The following is a 19,783-nucleotide window of genomic DNA, read 5'->3' on the forward strand; positions in this document are numbered from 1 at the left end:
CTATAATGTTTAAGTAGCTATTAACATATATATGTAACCACTTTCCATATATAAATAAAATCACTTTCCCATATATATTATAATGTATATAAAGTCATTTTCCATAGTTTTGTTCTATGATGTGTTAGTAGATCTATAATATATATGTATATATATGTATGTGTGTGTGTGTGTGTATATATATGAAATATTGAGAAAACTAAGGCAAATATGCTGACTGCGGCAGTATTGCAGCAACATCATGAAAGCAATGTTTAATAAAGGAATGTCAATCTGGTTTTGACTGAACAAATTACAGGTAGAATCCCTTTCCAAAATGCTTGGAACTAGAAGTTTTTTGGGGGATGGGAGTTGTTTAAATATTTGCAAATTCATAATGCACTATTCTTGGTGATCGGACCTAAGTCTATACATGAAATTCATTTATGTTTCACATACAGCTTACACATGTAGCCCAAAAGCAATCTTCTACAGTATTTTTAGTGCTTTTGGATTTTGAGTGTGACCTGTCACATGACATCAGGTATGGAATTTTCCAAGTGGCATCACATCATGATCAAAAGTTTAGATTTTGAAGCATTTCAGATTTTACATTTTCAAATTAGCGATATTTTGCCCATAATAAGGAATATTTAAATTAATTAAATAAAAATATTGCATTAAAATATCTGTGAATGAAATATTTTGATTTCTCTAAGAATTAAATATACTAGGTCTGTGAAACTGAAAACTGCTTGTCAAATGTTTCCTATTATGTACTTTTTTTAAAATTTTTTAATTTTAATTTTTTTTTAATTTTTATTATTGGTTGTTCAAAACATTACATAGTTCTTGACATATCATATTTCATACATTTGATTCAAGTGGGTTATGAACTCCCATTTTTACCCCAAATACAGACTGCAGAATCACATCGGTTACACATCCACTGTTTTACATATTGCCATACTAGTGTCTGATGTGTTCTGCTGCCTTTCCTATCCTCTACTATCCCCCCTCCCCTCCCCTCCCCTCCCCTCTTCTCTCTCTACCCCATCTACTGTAATTCATTTCTCCCCCTTGGTTTTTTTTTTCTCTTTCCCCTCACTTCCTCTTATATTGTAATTTTGTATAACAATGAGGGTCTCCTTCCATTTCCATGCAATTTCCCTTCTCTCTCCCTTTCCCTCCCACCTCTCGTCCCTGTTTAATGTTAATCTTCTTCTCATGCTCTTCCTCCCTGTTCTGTTCTGTTGTTCTCCTTATATCAAAGAAGACATTTGGTATTTGTTTTTTAGGGATTGGCTAGCTTCACTTAGCATAATCTGCTCTAATGCCATCCATTTCCCTGCAAATTCCATGATTTTGTCATTTTTTAGTGCAGAGTAATACTCCATTGTGTATAAATGCCACATTTTTTTTATCCATTCATCTATTGAAGGGCATCTAGTGTGTACTTTTTATTTAATTTTCTAATAATCATTTCTAAAAAGACCTGTGTCAGACTTGTCTTGAACTATTCAAGTTGGTAAACTGATTACCTTTTCTACTTGTAACTTTGCAGGTGCAAAATCTTCATCAAGGGCCAAGCACTGAAGAAAGAGTTGTAAGGCATCTCCTAAAAAGCCAGCATCCTGAAGTACTTTTCCTTTCCTGAAATAGACCTTCAACAAAAGCACATGTATGAAACCTTTATAAAGCTTTTAACAAAATCAAGAAAAAAAAAAAAAATTGGCTCAGAAATGTGAATGTGAAACTGAATGACCCCAGGGAGGCCAAAGTATTTTAAAGGCTCATCTACCCACCCTGAAAAGCTGGGGAACTGAGACCCAGATGATTCCTTCATCAGACTTCACAGCCAGTTAGAGTTTGGCAAAACCAAAAATACAATGTTATCTCACTCTCAAGAAAGTACTAATTTAAAGATTACTGGTATCAGTTGTTTGAAGGAAAGAGGAAATAGTAAACTTATACAAACTTTAAGATGCATCAACATTAAAGAAATACTAAAATGTGAAAAAAAAGTTCACTTTACAATCAGGGCAATATGGGAAATGTCTTCTAGATTACTATCTTTGCCTATACCATTTCTTAAGAAAGTACTTATAGATATGATACTTTTCATAAATCCTTATTTTGTCTTTTGTCCTTCAGGATATGAATTCATAAAGTTCTATGAAAAAAGCTGAATCCTACTAATTGCTACTGATAAGACAAAATTTAATTTGTGGGTTGATCTACCAACAAGTGTCAACTGCAAGTTTTAAATAGGTCTGTAACTAGCATGAAAAGAGGTTTTATAAGCCACAGAACAAACTATGTAATAACTTCAGAGGAACCTAAAGAATATTCTACTCAGTTTTTTAGCTATCATTTAAATGGCTGAAAAAAACCACCTTTCTGATTAGTAACCACTCGTTACTTCAGTGTTAAGTCCAGAGGGTTCTTTCCTTCTTAACAGTTTTAAAGCTCTCCATACCAACTACTTTCTTCTTAATCTTTTGTTTTGTACCAACCAGTCATGCCATCATGGGAGTTTTTATAATTTTCCTTACTGATATATATAATTTTTAGAGCATACTCACCATAGTATCCTCAAAGGCAGTTTTGGAGAGCAAATGTAGCATTTTTAATTTCTAGCCTAAAGAATACTTATGGGAGACAGATTGATTTGCCTTCAGAATTTGATGAAAAGGAGAATTAGTAAACTGATTATATGTAATTATATGTTATTCCTCAATAACATATGAGGCAAACCATATGTTACTCTGAAACCACATGCACAAGCCAACCTCTCCTCTGCCCACATCTACTTTCTAAATTCACTGCCTAAACACCTCATTGTCATTATAATGCCTTGAACAATTTTCCAGCCTCAAGGACTTAATCCTCTTTCCATTAATAAATCTCCTTTAGTGAAGTTCAGTTTGAATGAATCTTCACAATATGGCGAAGTGTATTTCTTTGCAAAAATTTAGTATAATAACATCTTTGGGTTTTTTCCCTTGTCAGGAATTCAATTTATTCTTTGATTATAAAACAAAGGATTGATGATGTAAAAAATTTCCAGATGACATCTACTCAAAATATTGGCTCTAAATTTCTAGCAAACTATATATTTCATTTGACCATCTGTTTTGTTAAATCTTGTAACCAATTAAATTAAATGTAAATATAAAAAAGCAATTTTACCTCAGGCCAATTTGGAAGTTGAAAGAGAACTGCATTTAAATCTTCTATGGCTGCTTTAAACTCCTGGAGACCAGCATAGGATTCTGCTCTGTAAATTTTGAGAGTCAGGTCGCGGGGCTCTGAAATAAATATTTTATAAGGATATATTATTTTACAAAGATTACTGCATAATCCACAGAATATTATCATGCTAGCCTAAGAAATGACTTACAATTTCAGGGTCTAAATCCATCAAGCTAAAGCGGAAGTACAACACAGGGTAACCCACTTTACATGCTGAATCTTACCTAGAAGTTTTATCAAATCATTACAAACAGAAAATTTTAGTAGAAAAAATTATTGTTCTTGAGAATACAGAAGTATTTTTATAACATGAATAATTACCCCTAAGAAAATGGTATTTTTAAAAAAGAATAACCTATAGATTTTAAAGCCCACATGTTACATATTGAGACTTGCCTTTTCTAAAATGTAAATCTTAAATTTTACATCTTCTAAATCTTCATCTATTAGATTTAGAATGGACATTCTCTTATGACAAGGAACTAGACAGGGTTCTATCTTTTGAGGTTATTATAGTAGTCTTAGAGGAAATACATAGTAGGTTCTGGAGGAAATGAGTCAAGATATAAAAATATAACTGTTTCTAAAGGAAATAGGTTAAGAGTCAGCTTTTAGAAGGTCAAGATTTTAACACTTGCCATTAGCAACAATGATCTTAGACCATCTGAAAACATTTAATTTCATATGTTCTTAGGAAACCAAACTGTTGTTAATTTCACTATGCTCTAATCTCTACTTGAGACCATCTATTGTCCAACAGCATAAGGAATTTCAGATATTGAGCTGGTTCATCTATGTTATTGCAATCATTTACTACGGTACGTAGATCATGAAACTAAAGGCTAAGCAAACAATTATGTTTGTCATTTCTATAAATTTTAACTTCAGTCTTTTTTTAAGGCTTTTCGTCTTTGAAGTCTTCAAAAACATATGCTTGAAAAATAAAGGATTCATCATGAGAGGACACAGACCCTTAAGCCTCTAAAAATAAAATTAATACTACTCTAACAGCTCCTTGGTGCACACTAGTTTTTAAACAACTGCTTTTCTACAGAGAAGTCTTGCTTTACCAATTAATTTAGACAGGCAGTTTTCAGTTGCTGGTGCTTGAAAACTGGAATTATAATCTTCCCTCAATTTAATATCAATAAATGTTTTTAAAGTTTTTTGAGGCATATCTTCTTTATTTAGAAAGAAATGTTTGGTTTTTGCTCCTTAAAGCAATATATAGAAAATCATCCTCTGTGAACAAAAATGCACAGAAATCGAAAGCTCCACATTTTTAATCAAGCAAGAATTAAGAGTTTCCAGCACAAAGTAAGACCTTGTAGGTGCTCAAAACTATCTTTATTATTCCTGTTTTTACAGAGCTTACAATCTAGCTAGAGAATTTTGAAAGGGCATCATTTAAAAGATGTGACGAGCACAACTGGAGATGAGAAAACAGAGAGGTGTATGCCAATACCATCTAAGAATGAACAGTAAAACTTCATCAAAAACTCAGTGCAAAAGGCTGGGGCTGGGGTTCAGCAGTAGCGCACTTGCCTTGCATGTGTGAGGCACTGGATTCAATTCTCAGCACTGCATAAAAATAAATAAAATAAAATAAAGGTCTATCAACAACTAAAGAAATATTAAAAAAAAAAAAAACTCAGTGCAAGAAGTGCGGTTTTCCACCCACAGCTCCAGGGCTTCCAATGATACCCTTGAGACAGACTTCACCAAGAGGGAGTTCACTACAGAAACAAGCAGCTCATTCCATGCTTATACCCCTTGTGGGCTTTTCATTTCAATTTTTTTCTTGTACAGCAAGTTCTCGCTGGTACTTAGGGCAATGCACAATCAGAATTGTGGAACATCTGCCCCTCACCTTTATATAACTTCTCTAGGGCAGTACTGAAAGAAGTGACTGAGAAGACCCATCTTTGGAAAAACCCAGTTAAATCCATCTATAAAGCTGATGGATATGTTAATTACTCCCGATCATTACACAATGTATATATGTATCAAAAATTCACAATGCTCCATAAACAAGTACAATTATTGTGTTAATTAAAAAAGACATGGCAAGCCAGGTACAGTGGTACACGCCTGTAATCCCAGCAGCTCGGGAGGCTCAGGCAGGAGGACCATGAGTTCAAAGCCAGCCTCAGCAAAGTTGAGGTGCTAAGCAACTCAGTGAGACCCTGTCTCTAAATAAAATACAAAACTGGCTCAATGGTCAAGTGCCCCTGAGTTCAATCCCCAGTATCCCCCTTCAAAAAAAAAAAAAAAATACATGGCAAAACAAATCTCCACTCTACGCAAACATTCAGGATGAAACGCCCCCTCTAAAAAGAGTCCTAAGAAATTAGTGCATATTAGGATGAAAAGATGTACTCTGAAAAGACCCATACTTTAAAACTCCTTGTAGAGAATGTTTTCATTGATAATTTCAAATGTTAATTGAATAATTATCCTAGATAACTCTATTAGAAAAAAAAAAGAGAAAAGTCCATTAAATGAGTTCGAATTTCCCAGTTTTTAATGTTTTATTTTTGCATTACTGGGAATGGAACCCAGGAGTACTCTACCACTAAGCTACATTCTCAGTCCTTTTAATTTTTCATTTTGAGACAGGGTCTTGCTGTTGCCCAGGCTGGCCTTAACTTCCTATCCTCCTGCCTCCTCCACCTCCTGAGTAGCTGGGATTACACACATGTGCCACCACACCTGGCTCCAGTACTTTTTTAGGAGATCAGAACCACTGTTATGGTGGTTATGTTATGTTTCATAAGTGACCCCTAACAACTGTGTTGGAGGCTTGCCACTGAAGTGGCCTTTAGAGGTGGGGCTTTTGGGAAGTGACTGGATCATGAAGCCTTTGACCTCATTAGTGGATTAATTCATTGGCAACTGAATGAATTACTAGGAGGTAGAAGAAGCTGTCAGGAGGAGGGGCCCAACTGGAAAAAGTAGGTCACTGTGGTCACGCCCTAGGTTTCTTGTCCCCAACTCCTTTCTCTTTCTGCTTCCAGCTGTTATGAGCTGAATAGCTTTCCTCTACCATGCTCTTCAGCCATGATGTTCTGCCTCACTTCAGGCCAAGAGCAATGGAGCCAGCCAACCATGGACTGAAACCTCTGAAACCATGAGCCCAAATGAACTTTTCCTCCTTTAAATTGTTTACGTCATGTATTTTGGTCACAGCTGACAGATGACCTCATTTATTTAAAATCCTTAATTCTAAAAAAGAGCCAAATTCACTAATTGAGCCCCTTTAAATAATCAAAGCATACAGAATGTTGTCTTCCATGTAAAAACTTTTCAAGAAAGACAAAAAAAGCAATCAACCCTGACTTTGTCATTACCTCAAGTTTGAAGAAGTCAATAATTATTTAGTCTCTGCTCTCCACCTGAGCTTGAGGACAGTTAACCAGTTACTTCACTTGCCCATGTCATTTGGGAAGATTCTTCCAATCCACTATTATAAGTATCTATGGTACCAACAAATGTCTGGCATATTACATACTTTGAATTTGCTGAAAAATTGAAAATATAAAGATGACATGGTTTGAGCTAATTGTACTGAACATGATGATTACAGGTCTTAACTCTGTGATCTTATTCCAAATCACTCAATAGTTCTAGTTTTGTTTCCTGTCTACCAGGACTAGGGACAGATGTTCTAGTTCTGGGTAATGACTTGCTTCTCAGACCTTCATTTTCAGTCTTGATTTTTCACCCTAACTCCAGTGTCCTCAAATTTCTAACTGTTCTGCTATACTTTTCCTCAAACACAGCATGGTCTCAAACATTTTTCACAATAATCTTTTCATGACATCACTGACTCCCTAAACCAAAATCATCCTCAACTTTGTCTCACCTCCTATACTTCTCAAACTTGCCTTTCCAGTCGTCCTGATAGTAACTTACCTGACACTAGGCTCCCAAATCTCTCTTTACTACTACAGTGATAGCTTTCTAACTATCTCCTGCCTCCAGTTTTACCTAGGTCCTCACCACCCACAAGATAAAATAGGTCTTATTTAGTTCAACATACAAGTTGTTTCACGTCTGCTTCCTGCCTCTCTCTCCAGCCCTACTTCCTATCATTATCAACCTCCCACTTCAAATCTCAATAATACTTTACCACTCATCCCGCTCCAGGTATGCCCTATTTCATGCCTCCTTCCTTTGCTCATAGATCTCTGTAGTTAGTCATATCATTCCTAACCCAGACCTCCTTTCATCTTTGGATAACTTTTCTATCCAACAAGACTCTTGATCTTTAGGATATCTTTGTTAAAGGAAAGCATCTTGATCCTAAAGATCAAGAGTCTGACCCCTGAAGTCACACTTCGTGGCTTCAATTTCTGCTCCTCCCCGCCACTGATTATGAGCGGAGGCAAATTACAAATCAATTTATACATTCAATTTTATAGCTAAGGAAACTGTGTAAGGAAAACATTTTTTTTTTTTTTTTTAAGCTGAGCATAGTAGCTCATGCCTATAATCCCAGAAGTTCAGGAGGCTGATTTAGGAGGATCGTGAATTCAAAGCCAGCCTCAGCAATAGCAAGGCGCTAAGCAACTTGGTGACAGCCTGTGTCTAAATAAAATTTAAAAATGGGCTAGGCATGTGGCTCAGTGATTGAGTGACCCTGAGTTCAATCCCAGGTACCAAAAAAGGAAAAACTTATTTTTTAAAAATACCACCAACCAAGCACTGTTCTAAATGACTTACAATTTTCAAAAAATCCTATGTGGATCCAGCATTGTAGACATTTTTAAAGGGTAAGAAAATTGAGCACTGAGTTCAAGTAGTTTGCCTGGGATCAGTTGGTGATGGATTCAAACTCCACAGTTCTCTGTTTATTTCTATGCTATGTTAATTATAATATTTACCTCATGAAGTTACTCTCAAGAGCAAATCCATATATGTAAGGTACTTAATATAGGGCTTTGTATGTGGAAAGTACTATTTGTTTGCTATTATGATTATGCTTCTTCACTGCATATGCACAGCATTTTTGAGTAGTTTAATTTGAATATCTAGTTTTGAGCTCCCTCCATTATTTCCCACCTTTGAATCCTCAGGCCATGGCTCTGATAATGTATCATAAAGTAGGGGAAACATTAAAATCTGACTCAGTTAAGCTCCTCAAGTCATACTCTCATTTTCTCTTCTCTTAGAACCAGTTTTATTAGTTGTAAATCATTAGGCAAAAAAAAGCTATGTCACACATCTGAAGAAAATTAGTCTTGAGTTGTCCAGAATTCTTCATGGGCTGAAGAAAGTTTCTAGAGACACCCATCTTTGTGACATCCTTAGGAATCCATGACCAAAGTAATAGGAGTCTTAAAGTTCTCTCTTTGGCCTATCTTTTAAGAATGTTTTTCATATTGCAAAAGTTCTAAAATATTTATTCACAAAATTTAAAGATATAAGAAATTAAGAATTAAAAAGTATTTTTTCCCAGCACTGGTATTATCAAAAGACAAGATTATCACAATTAGTTTAAAGAGCTAATTGGCTTTTATTTATAATTCTAGAATCAGGTAGCACCTAATTTAGAATGAGTGTTCTGATAGGGTGGGCAGAATTTGGCTTAATAGAAAAGAGCTGAGATCCAAGTGTGGTGGTACACCCCTGTAATCAATCAGCTACTCAAGATGCTGAGGCAGGAGGATCTCAAGTTCAAAGCTCGTCTTGGCAACTTAGTGAAAGCCTGTCTCAAAATAAAAAAGGGCTGGAGATGCAGCTCAGTGGTAAAATATCCCTGGGTTCAATATCCAGTAACCCCCTCCAAAAAAGTTCAGTAGGGTAAAACTTGGTTATCATAATTAAATTGAAAGATGCCAACTGATGTTATTAATGATTTATAAATCATGTGCAAGAATAGCAGTTTAATATAAAACTAAGATCATAAGCACTAGATTAAAAATCTGGGTTCAGATTCCCTTTGAGTAGTTTATATAACTCTTAAAATATCAGTCTCCTCACCTAAAAAAATACTTACATCTTAAGACTTCTGTAAAGACTGAATAAATACTGCACATAAACAGTTAATACACTGCCTGACACACAGGGCTCAATTTGTAATAATAACTGTGGCTGAAAACATTACAAAATATTTTAGAACACATCAATTAAAAAAAATAATTACCTCTTGAGACAAGATATACAAGAGTATGTTTTACCTTGTCATTTAACCACATAAACCTTAGACTAGAGGAGAACCATCCTTAGGGATCTGTAGGACCAGAGTAGGCCATAGAGGGGAAGCAAGAGACAATACTATCTTACTAAAGAAAAAAAAAAAAAACTGAACAGAAGCTTTTTTCTTACATTTGAGAGTACTCTGAAATCATTCATCTTCTATAATAAACAATTCCAATTTTTAAAAATACCTTTGAAATGAAAGAAGTACAAATTAATCTCAAATTTTACTTGAATTATTTCTAAGACACTTGGAAAAATGATTCTGAATTCCATCAAAATAGAAGAAAAATCAGTGGAGTAGAATAAGGGGGACTGAAAGGAAGAAAGGGAAAAAACAGTAAAATGAATCTGATCTAACTTTTCTGTGTACCTATATGAATATTCCACATTTCACCATTATGTATATTTACAAGGAGATATATAGGAAGTACTAGGGACTGAAATTAGAGCAAATTGTATTCCATGCTTTTATAATTATGTCAAAATGAATCCTAATGTTAGATAGAATAAAAAGAATAAAATAATTTAAAAAGAAAAAAGATTCTGAATAAACAAAAAGTCAACAGACAAGTAACTAGAAATCTAAAATAAGTTTGGGTATACTTTGATAAATTGATTAAAAAAACAGGTAAAACATGGAAATTATTCATTTAAAACAGGTCACTTCACAGTCATTTATGTAACTAGTTTTTTCATCTTTTACATCAATAAGAATAAGCCACTGAGCTGGGGTTGTAGCTCAGTGGTAGTGCACTTGCTTAGCATGTGTGAGGCACTGGGTTCGATTTTCAGTACCACATATAAAATAAATACAAATAAAGTTCTATCAACAACTAAAAAAAATTTTTAAAAAGATTAAAAAAAAAAAGGAATATACCATTATAACTGATCTTTTTAGTAACTCTGAGGCACTGCAAAGAACAAATGAAACAAACCAAAAATATTCTGCATATAGGCTCAGTTAAATAGAAGTCAATAAATCTCATTTTCTCGAGATTTTCATTAAGTATCAATTTGCTATGATCATAAAAAAAATACGAACTCTATAAGGAGAAGGATTTTATTTTGTTCATGTCTATATTTCTAGAATATGAATCAATATCTGGCATATAGAAGGTACTCAGTATTTGTTGAATGAATAGTAAGAGTACTTAAAGATTTGTTTCATGTATGCTAATTTTTATATCCAGTTTATGCTCAGAGTAATAGTCATATATCACTTTTAGCTCTAATTTGGTTACTTACATAAGAAAGTCACCTGAAATTCCTGGGGCTTTTTTCCCTTAATCTATGAATTACCAATACTAGTTATCTGCTCTTTTATCTCAGTCTTTTGTAAGGATTAACTAAGATAATGGAAGCAATAATATTTTGTAAATTATAAAGCACCAAACAAATGTCAATGTTCCAAGTCCTTTGTATAGTAAGGATATAAATAAGTCATTAATTAAATTCAAATATCTTCATTTTAACCTAGTTGAATTGTTAAAAATTCAGTATTTATCTATGACTTGATCAACATATATTTAAAGTGTTACCACTGATTAACATGTGCAAACTGGAATGAGAATTTAACCTTGATTCTGGTAAAATTAATTTAATAGACAGAACAGAATAAGACCAAAAAATCACAAGGTTTTGATTTCAATTTCCACTGTATCACCTAACCATAATACAACTTTTAAATTTTAAAATACTTTATTGTTTTCTGGGAACTCACTCTGTGTGAAGCACTTTTTGAAACCCTACATTTTCTCTCTCATTTAATTCTCAAAATAACCCTATGAGGCAGAAATTATGCTCACTTCTCAGATAAGAGAACCAAAACAGAGTGGTCAGGCAACATGCCCAAGGTCAAAAAGTAAGGGGAGCGCTGCACTCAGGTAATCTGCTTCCAGCACACATAGCTTTCATCCTCAGGTTATACTGCATCTCTCTCTAGCTGCCTCAATTTCCTTCTGAGGATAATAGTACTCCAAGGATTCTGTCAGGATCAAATGATATATAGGATAAAAAAGTACTTGGTAACAGTCAAGGGCTACAGAACTAATATTAAAGACAAAATTTTCCTTCCCCAAATACTTTAATGCCCCCTGTGACCTTTATATTTTAAAACCAGTTCAAACTGTAAATTATACTGTTCTGTTGTCTCCTTTGAGGGAGACGGATGAACACAGGAAATAGGCAAGTCAGTGTAAAACTCTGTTAAGAACAAAAGACAGCGTTATATAGTGAGATCATTTCAACAGACTTGAGTATAAAGACTCCAGCAGAAAAGACTTTTACATAATATCCTTGAATACTAAAAGGAAAGTTATGAAACATCTGAGAGTTAATACCAAAAGATCAATGGATTAAATGTTATCTAAATATATTCAATGCAACAGAAACTTATGTAATCTCAATGGGAAACTTCTGATTTTGGCAAAGGTTTTCAAGCTTTCCTTTTCTGTTGACAAGGATAAGTTTAGATGTGTGTGGGCTAACTGTAGACTAGATTATTTTTTTCTATTTAATAGTATTTGTTTCATTATGAGAAATACATGAAGAAATCATAGTGAAGATTGCTTTCATTATCAACATGACAGTATCATTAATAATTAAAACTGGGGCTAGGGTTGTGGCTCAGTGGTAGAGCGCTAGCCTAATGTGGGTGAGGCACTGGATTCGAACCTCAGCACCACATAAAAATAAACAAAATGAAGATATTGTATCCAACTACAATTAAAAAATATTTTAAAAAATTACAACTGTATAATTATTTAAATACATTTCAGACAACTGTATAATTATTTAAATACATTTCAGATTGCTCAATAGCTAACTTGCCAGCTCCCAAGTTAAAACCTAACAACAGTACAAAGAGATTTATGGCTCTATTAGTTAATATTTTTGTGTTATTTAACTAATATTTGTTTATTTTGGGTTTTGTTTGCAGTGCTGGGGATCCAACCCAGGTCCTTGCACAGCAAGTGCTCTACAACTAAACTATACCACTAACCTCTTATTTATGCTCATAAATTATGAAACATAAATCCATCCTTTATCCACTAAAAATTATGAAACATAAATCCATCCTTTATCCACTAAAAATTATGAAACAAATTCATCCTTTATCCACTAAAATTTGGTTTAAAATTTCTTCTCTACTTCACATTAAAACAAAACACCTTAACAAAATACCGTATCTTAGTGCCATTGAGACACATTTATTTTCAAGCACAGAATTTATTTTTTTTAAAAGACAAAGAGGAAAACATAAGCTAATGAGGTAAAAGTCAAAAAGACTTGAGTTCTAGTCCTGCAAAAGTAGAGTTAAGTGGCTTACTGGGGTATAAAATTCCCATGTGCAGTCTATGCAACTTATAAAAAGAAGAGTCAATCTTTCAGAGCCTTTTTCTGTTAAAAATAATCATCTCCAATCCAAGACCTAGAATTTCCTCAATTAAAATTGTGATCATAGAATGTTATGTTAGATCTTAATTAGTTAATGTGCTCACTGTTCTTCCATGGATTAGGACCTAAATTTTATGAATCACCTAATTTAAGAGAAGGTCAAATAATTATATTGGTAAAGCTAACACTGATAGTGCTGTAATACTTCTATACTTTAGACAAATAAATAAATAAATAAATAAACAAGAACAAACTTCCCTGAACAATCCTCTTAGATAAGCTATAAAGATAGAATGACTCTAGATCAACATATAGAAGTGGAGGATGTAGAGTTGCCTGTATAAACAGCCAGCTGGATGACTGGGAACAAATCATTTTGCTGACCTGGCTCTGCTTCCTCATTAAGATGAGACTCTGGTCATTTACTGGGTGGTTATCACCAAGTCCAGCTTCTTCACACCACTTAACTCACCCAGAGAGCTAGAGTCATCTGTACCAGAATTCTGGACTCCAAATAGTTTTCTTTTGCTCTGGGTCTATCATTTTATTCTAAACTGCCTACTCCTCCTCATAAAGAATATGAGAATATGCCAGGTTTGTGCTTTGAACCCTAAAGGTATTTTTCTAAGATATTGTGACTACTTCAATATGACTAAGCACTCAGAATAAAAGACCCACAGGATGATATTTTCAGTTACACAGTTCAAAAACATACTTAATACATATAGTCAGTTTTTATTTTAGACGTCTATTTTCTTGGAGATTACTGACAATACAGATAATAAAATCTTGAAATATGTTTATTATAAGGTTTACCAATAGTGACATGATTGACATTTGTGGCCTGATATTTCTTTATTTACATAGGAGGCTGTCCTAAGCGTTGTGAGAAGTTTAGCAGGACCCCTGGACCAGTCACTAAATGTTGGTATCAGCAACACTCCCACAAGGGGTGGCAACGCAAAATGTCTCTATATAACGTCCCTGAGAACGGGAAGGTAAAATCCACTCCCCCATTGGTGGAGAACTGCCAATTTAAAGAACAAGTCTTCATTTTTCTTAAGTTTGACATTACCCTCTTTCATAGCTAAACTAAGAAAAGTTCTAACCAAGGTTAGGAAGCCAAAGCTGCTGCTTCTTCGACAGGAAGAAATAGACAGAAGACTTATAAAGCCTACAAAGCCTTTCCCTATAGCTAGATCAGAAATGTTGAAACAAAAAAGAAGCGCAGCAAACACTCTGGATCAGAGGCTCTCTGTACCTTTACAAAACCTAGGTGCATCTGAAACTAAGCACATAGGTATATGTGAAGTATGACTTGAAATAGGCTGACACTGACAAGAACCAATTCTACAAGCAGTGTCTGATAAGAGGTGACCACCGGTGGGCGCCCTGACACCCGCTGGAAGCACAGCGGCCGGCTGGGCCTCCCGGTGCTGGGTGCCCGCGCCGAGCTCCCGACACGCCCACCGGACGTCACCCGTTACACAACGCTCCCCCCACCCCAGCTTATGCAATTCTGCCCTCCCGCGGCTTCCAATTGCCCGGGTGACTTTTATGCGAGAGGAAGGTAAATGCTGCCCACCTAGCTTCGACTGGGGATCCTCTCCCCGACCTGACTGTTGTTCCCCGCGGCGACCAGGCCAATTACCGGAAAGATCCAGGCAGGAAGCCAGCAGTCACTCGGGCTAGCCCCTCTCCCACTCGTCCCGCGCCCGGGCGGCCTCGGTGGGGGTCACCCGCTCCGCGCCAGACGCGCGCACCCCCCGCTAGCCGTGGCCGAGGGAACCCCGCTTCCGTGCGCCCCTCCCCGCGCCGCGTCACAGTCAGCTCCCAGGGCGATCCCCATTGTGACCGAAGCACCCCGGGGCGCCGCCCCCTCCCACACCCTCGAGCACCCCGAGATCCTACACACTGGGGGCCAACTGGCTCCCCGGGAAGGAGAAGTGCCTCTCGGGGAGCAGAGGAGCTCTGGGTACCCGGCCCGTCCGGGAGATGAGGGTGGAGTCGCCCGGCCCGCGTCGCATCCCCGCGCGGTCACCTGCTCGCAGCGCCTCGCAGGCGGCGGCCAGGGCCTCCCGGTAGCGCCCCTGGTGCAGCAGCTCCCCAAGACGGCCAGCCGCTCGGGCCCGCTCGCGCTGGCCGGGGAACCACTTCTCAGCCAGGTGATTGAGGACGACGCTGGTTCGGAAGTCCGAGACGGCGACGGCGGCGGTCAGAGGCGGCGGCCGCGGGCTGGTCCCCTCAGCATCAGTGGCACTAGCGGCGGCGGGCGGAAGCCGGTCCCGGCAGAGGCGGCAGCGGGCGCGGAGCTCTCTCCGCAGGCAGCGACGGCAGTAGCTGTGGCCACAGGGCACCGTCACCGGTTCGCTCAGGAAGCCCCGGCAGCCCAGGCAGCTGAGGAGCCCGCCGGCCCCCGCAGCCGGAGTCGCACTCCAGCCCAGCCCGTGGCGGAGCCGGTAGTTGAACACCAAGCAGTCCACCAGGGTGCCGAGGCACTCGGGCCTGACCGGGGCCCCGCGGCGCAACGCCGCCGCGTACGCCTCCAGCGCTCCCTTTAGGTGGCCGCCCAGAGCCAGCAGCTCTCCGCGGCGGAGCAGCAACTCCCAGGGCTCAGACTCCGCGGCCGCGCGCTCCAACCGGTCGCCACTGCCGCCGCCCACTTCCCAAAATCGGCCTGGACTCCGCGGCCTGGGGGCCATCTCCTGACTCCCTCCCGGGGATCCCCTCGCCACGACGGGAGAAGACATGGCCAGCGGAGGGCTGCTCCGCCGTCGCCGCCGCCGCCGCCCGCCGCCACAGTCCCGGAGCCTCCCGGGCGCGCGGCTCCGCACGCGGCCCGCGAGCAGGGGGGCGTGGCGCGCGGACATGGCGGGGCGGCGCGCGCCCGGGAAGCCCCCGGGGCGGGGCCGGGGGCGGAGCCTGGCGGGCCCGGGGCGGGGCCCGGCTTGTCTACCGCGCCCCGGACTCCCCTACACCACCCGCGGCCCAGTTCCCGGAGAGCCGACCGCCCGGCCCCGCCCTTTTCGAGCCCCTCCTGGCCGGGGACGCAAGGTCAGATGATCCCCCAGCAGGGATCTAATTGGCTTCTCAAGAAAGGAGGGCATGGCTTGCAACTGAACAAAGCCCGGAGGAACCCTGAACCTCCATCAGCGGGTCGCCTGCCGCCGGGCCCCGCCCACCACGCTATGCCTTTTCCCCAGCCCCTGCAAGGTGGGCGTTCTTCTGCCCAGAGGCCCGCCCGGCGGAACCGAGACTCTTATTGTCCACCCACTCCTGACGTATCCGCCCACCAGGGTGGGAACGGCCCCTACCTCCACCCTCCTCTCGGCGAGTGGGATCCTCCGGGCGTAGTCTTGTGTGAGGAGTGGGTTCTGGGTGCACCAGGTTACAGTTGGACACGTAGAGGCACCGGGACTAAGAATGCGCAAACCCATGACTTTGTGACGCCTCAAGTCTGTAATCGGGCAACTTCAGGAACAAACCAAAAAACCCGTGTTTCTGTGCCTACTTCCTCTAGAGGGCAAGAGGGGTTTTTTGGTGCCAAGTTAGTGCCGTCTTTCCTGTTTGAAACTCAGAAACTCACCCCCCGCCCCGCTTTCGAGTGAGGAAGCCCCCAAGTTCCTCAGGTACTCTCCAAACTGCAGGCACAACACCAGGGTGCTGCATTTGATATTTTAAAAGAACACGAGGATTAAGGCTTTTTCACATGGCTGTCACCAGATCACCACAACTCAAGGGGGTCTTCAGTTTTGCCTACGGGAGGAAAGAAAAAGAAAATATTATCTGACTTACATACAAAGCGTTACATTTCCTTTAAACTTGTCAGCAGCGAGTTTAAAGCTCTCCGTTGAAAATATTTATAGATTTGATTATAGGGTATTAGATTGTCGATGTAGGAAGAGAACTTTTGGTTCTTTTTCAAATGTTTGGAAACAGCGAGAGAAAGCTATTTGTCCAGAATCACCCAGCCAATATTATGTAAGAGATTTTAATCTCATCTAACCTTCTACTATAATGTTACTGTGATTGTAATGATATGTAAGGTTTAATAACATGTAATATTTCTTTAAATATTATTCTTTAAAAGATTTTCGAAGTAAAGGAAGTTGTTAAATGGAATATTAACCATCATGTTCTGTGTGAAATTGGCTAACATTTCATTAATATCCCTGTTTATACAGGACAGGCAATTAAGGCTCAAAATATTTGAATACATGTGGTTTTACCACACAATGAGCAAATTGTGTAACTTCAGAAAAGATACATATTACCCCTAAGGAATTGGGAAAAAAAGAGTTGACTCAGAAAATCCCAGGCTCATGGGTTCTAATAGGATGCAGAGACAAGTCATTGTTATTCACTTTGCACCTGAAGCAAATTGCAGGGAGATCCGAGGAGCACTTCCTAATCATTTGGGCTGGGGAGCATTGGGACTAATTCAGGGGCATAACCTTAAATCGAATCCTAACTACCTAAATTACACTCTCCCTCAAACAGAACCATGACTTCAGTTAGATGCCCATGTACTTGAGACCTGAAAATCAACTAGTATAACAAATATCCATATGCGCATGCACATTAACTTTTGAGATGCAGTCTTGTCCTTAGCAGCTACAGTAAATATTTCATAAATCTGTTCATGATTATCCAGGGAGTAGAAGAAGTCCACAAGCATTCATAGATTCCTTTTCAAATATAGTTCAAATCAGATTTTTATTATTGGATTTCCCCCAAAAAAAGTATATGGTTCAGAAAATAATATGAAGGAGTTCCTATCCCTAATAAATAAAAAAATCTGCTTATGATGTGAAATAAAATGACACAATTATGATAATGTGAGGGGGAAAAAAACTGTAGGAGGAATCTTGCCCTGTTCTCCTTGGCATTTGTGAATGGTTATAATTCATGTTTGCTGGTTTATACATTTACATAACTTGTTCTCATTTATGTAACTTATTTATGTAAGAGGCTGTACTGCCACTGTGGCCTTTGTATGCTGCACAACTTCCCTGTGAATCAGGAAGTCTAGGCATAGCAATCACCAGCACTGTAACAGGTCACTCTTCTATCATTCCATGCCACCAAAAAGGGACATACACTTTGATGCAACTACTTTTTAAATTCAAAAGAGAGAGAAATTAGTATCTTCATTCATTTTCTAAAATTCAGACTTTGGTCTCTGACTCACCCAGTAGGCTGTGAGGAAAAAAGAGGGAATCCTGCAGACAGCCCCTGCAACCAGGAGGAATATGATGATTCCTTTTCTTTTTTCCTTCAAGCATTACTTGCTTGTGTCATTCTTTGCTAGCAAAGTAGTAAAATCATGAGATTTGTATTTCATTTCAGTTTTTTAGTTGTCTTCTAAAATAGATCGGTTATGTAAGAGAGTAAGAAGAAAAGCGTATCTGTTTCCTAATTTGGAAAATGCTTATCACCATCATTCCCTGCTTATCCCTCCCACCCACTGCCACACCAGAAGACTTTTCCTGATATAGTTAGGTAAACTCCTGTTTAAGAATCACATAACACTGTGCTTTTATTGTATACAAGTCAGCTGAAGATATGTATTTGAACCTTTTTTCTTTTTTTTTTTTTTTCTCTGAGTTTGCCATTTGTTTCTTCACATTCTTATCACTAAAAGAGACAGAGACTGAATTTAAACTTTGAAGAACCAAGCAGGGGATGCGAGTGAAGCTCACTGATGGAGTTTATGCTTAAGAAAGCCATAGGTTCAATCCAAGTAGCAAAATAAAAACCCAGCAAAATTATGACCTCTTCCTGATTTTAGTTGATAATGTTCTTCTAGTCACTACATTGAAAATAGTCAAACATAAAATTCCACATAAGCAGCACATACTCCATAATGTTTCTATACATGGTAAACAGATGGAAGAGGATTTAGAGACCACTTCTCATATTTCTAACTTTATTAATCTTTTTTTTTAATAAAGATTCCAGAAGCTGCTGGTTTAATAGAAGTCATACTGGAGAAGGGAATCCAGAGACTGATACTGACAGTATCCATGCCTGTGTGCCTGGAAAGAAGTCATCTGGCTTCCCTGGGCCTCTGTAAAAAGGGAACTGGAATTAGCTCTAAAGTGTCTTCTGCCTCTTATAGCCAAGCCCTAGGGGTTTGTTTGAACACAATAATAGGAGGCAAGGAGTCTCCCAGGCTCAGGAACACAGCAATGTGACACCTGATGAAAATGTAACAGCAGAAGGTGAAGGCTGAGAATAGAAGAAGAGGGTATCAAAAACCACATTCGATGGTGCACACTTAGCCCTGTTCAGAGGAGGGGGAACCAACCCTGTGACATGAACATTTTTCATGGCTAGGGATCCTCTACCCCACACACATCCTTGCCCCTACCATAAATCTGAGAGACTGGAGAAAAGCCTGTGGGGGGGAGGGGGACTGGTTATATAACTTGGGCATTTGTGGGGAAGTTTATATAAGATGCTAAAAATACAGTATATGATTGCTATAATAGTGTTCTAAGTAAAAAGCCCTAATGAGGACAACCTGAGTAGGTTAAATAGAGGTGATCTTAAGTAGATGTCTAAACCCAATTGTCTGCAATGACTACTGTCTAACCAAGTACAGTTTACGATTTGTCACTAAAATATCCTGTTATCCCTATGAGGAACATTGTCCAAGTGCTCAAGAGCCTCTTTTATAATACCCTGAAGAATCCAGAAATCTTAAGTGTGTACACCATGTTCTGTTTTCTTAGTAGACAAATTAATAAAAATCAATGCATTTTCCAGTACCAAGCTATTAAAAAGAAATAAACCTCATACATTAGTTAACATATTCTAAGAATTAACTACACATGTATTCCCCTTATACTCTCCATCCTCCTTCCTTGCTCCCCTTTAGCATTTACTATTATCTTTATAGATATAGATACTCCACCCTCTAGAATGTAAGCTCCTTGAGAGCTGG

At 38.8% G+C, this 19,783-nt stretch overlaps 1 protein-coding gene across 2 annotated transcripts in view; it reads right to left on the minus strand.

Moving 5' to 3' along the window:
• Positions 1–15,644, minus strand: part of Lonrf1 (LON peptidase N-terminal domain and ring finger 1) — a 33,095-nt gene extending 17,451 nt beyond the window's left edge. For both annotated transcript variants that reach the window (XM_027954717.3, XM_027954718.3), the window contains exons 1-3: positions 14,876–15,644; positions 3,172–3,290; positions 1,521–1,643 (exon numbers count right to left, since the gene is read on the minus strand). In XM_027954717.3, the coding sequence (XP_027810518.1) occupies positions 1,521–1,643; positions 3,172–3,290; positions 14,876–15,584 (951 nt within the window). In that variant the 5' untranslated portion in view covers positions 15,585–15,644. The remainder of the gene's footprint in view (positions 1–1,520; positions 1,644–3,171; positions 3,291–14,875) is intronic.
• Positions 15,645–19,783: the final 4,139 nt, after the last annotated feature.

The sequence above is a fragment of the Marmota flaviventris genome, chromosome 3 (genome assembly GCF_047511675.1).
Source record: "Marmota flaviventris isolate mMarFla1 chromosome 3, mMarFla1.hap1, whole genome shotgun sequence".
Taxonomy (NCBI): Eukaryota; Metazoa; Chordata; class Mammalia; order Rodentia; family Sciuridae; genus Marmota; species Marmota flaviventris.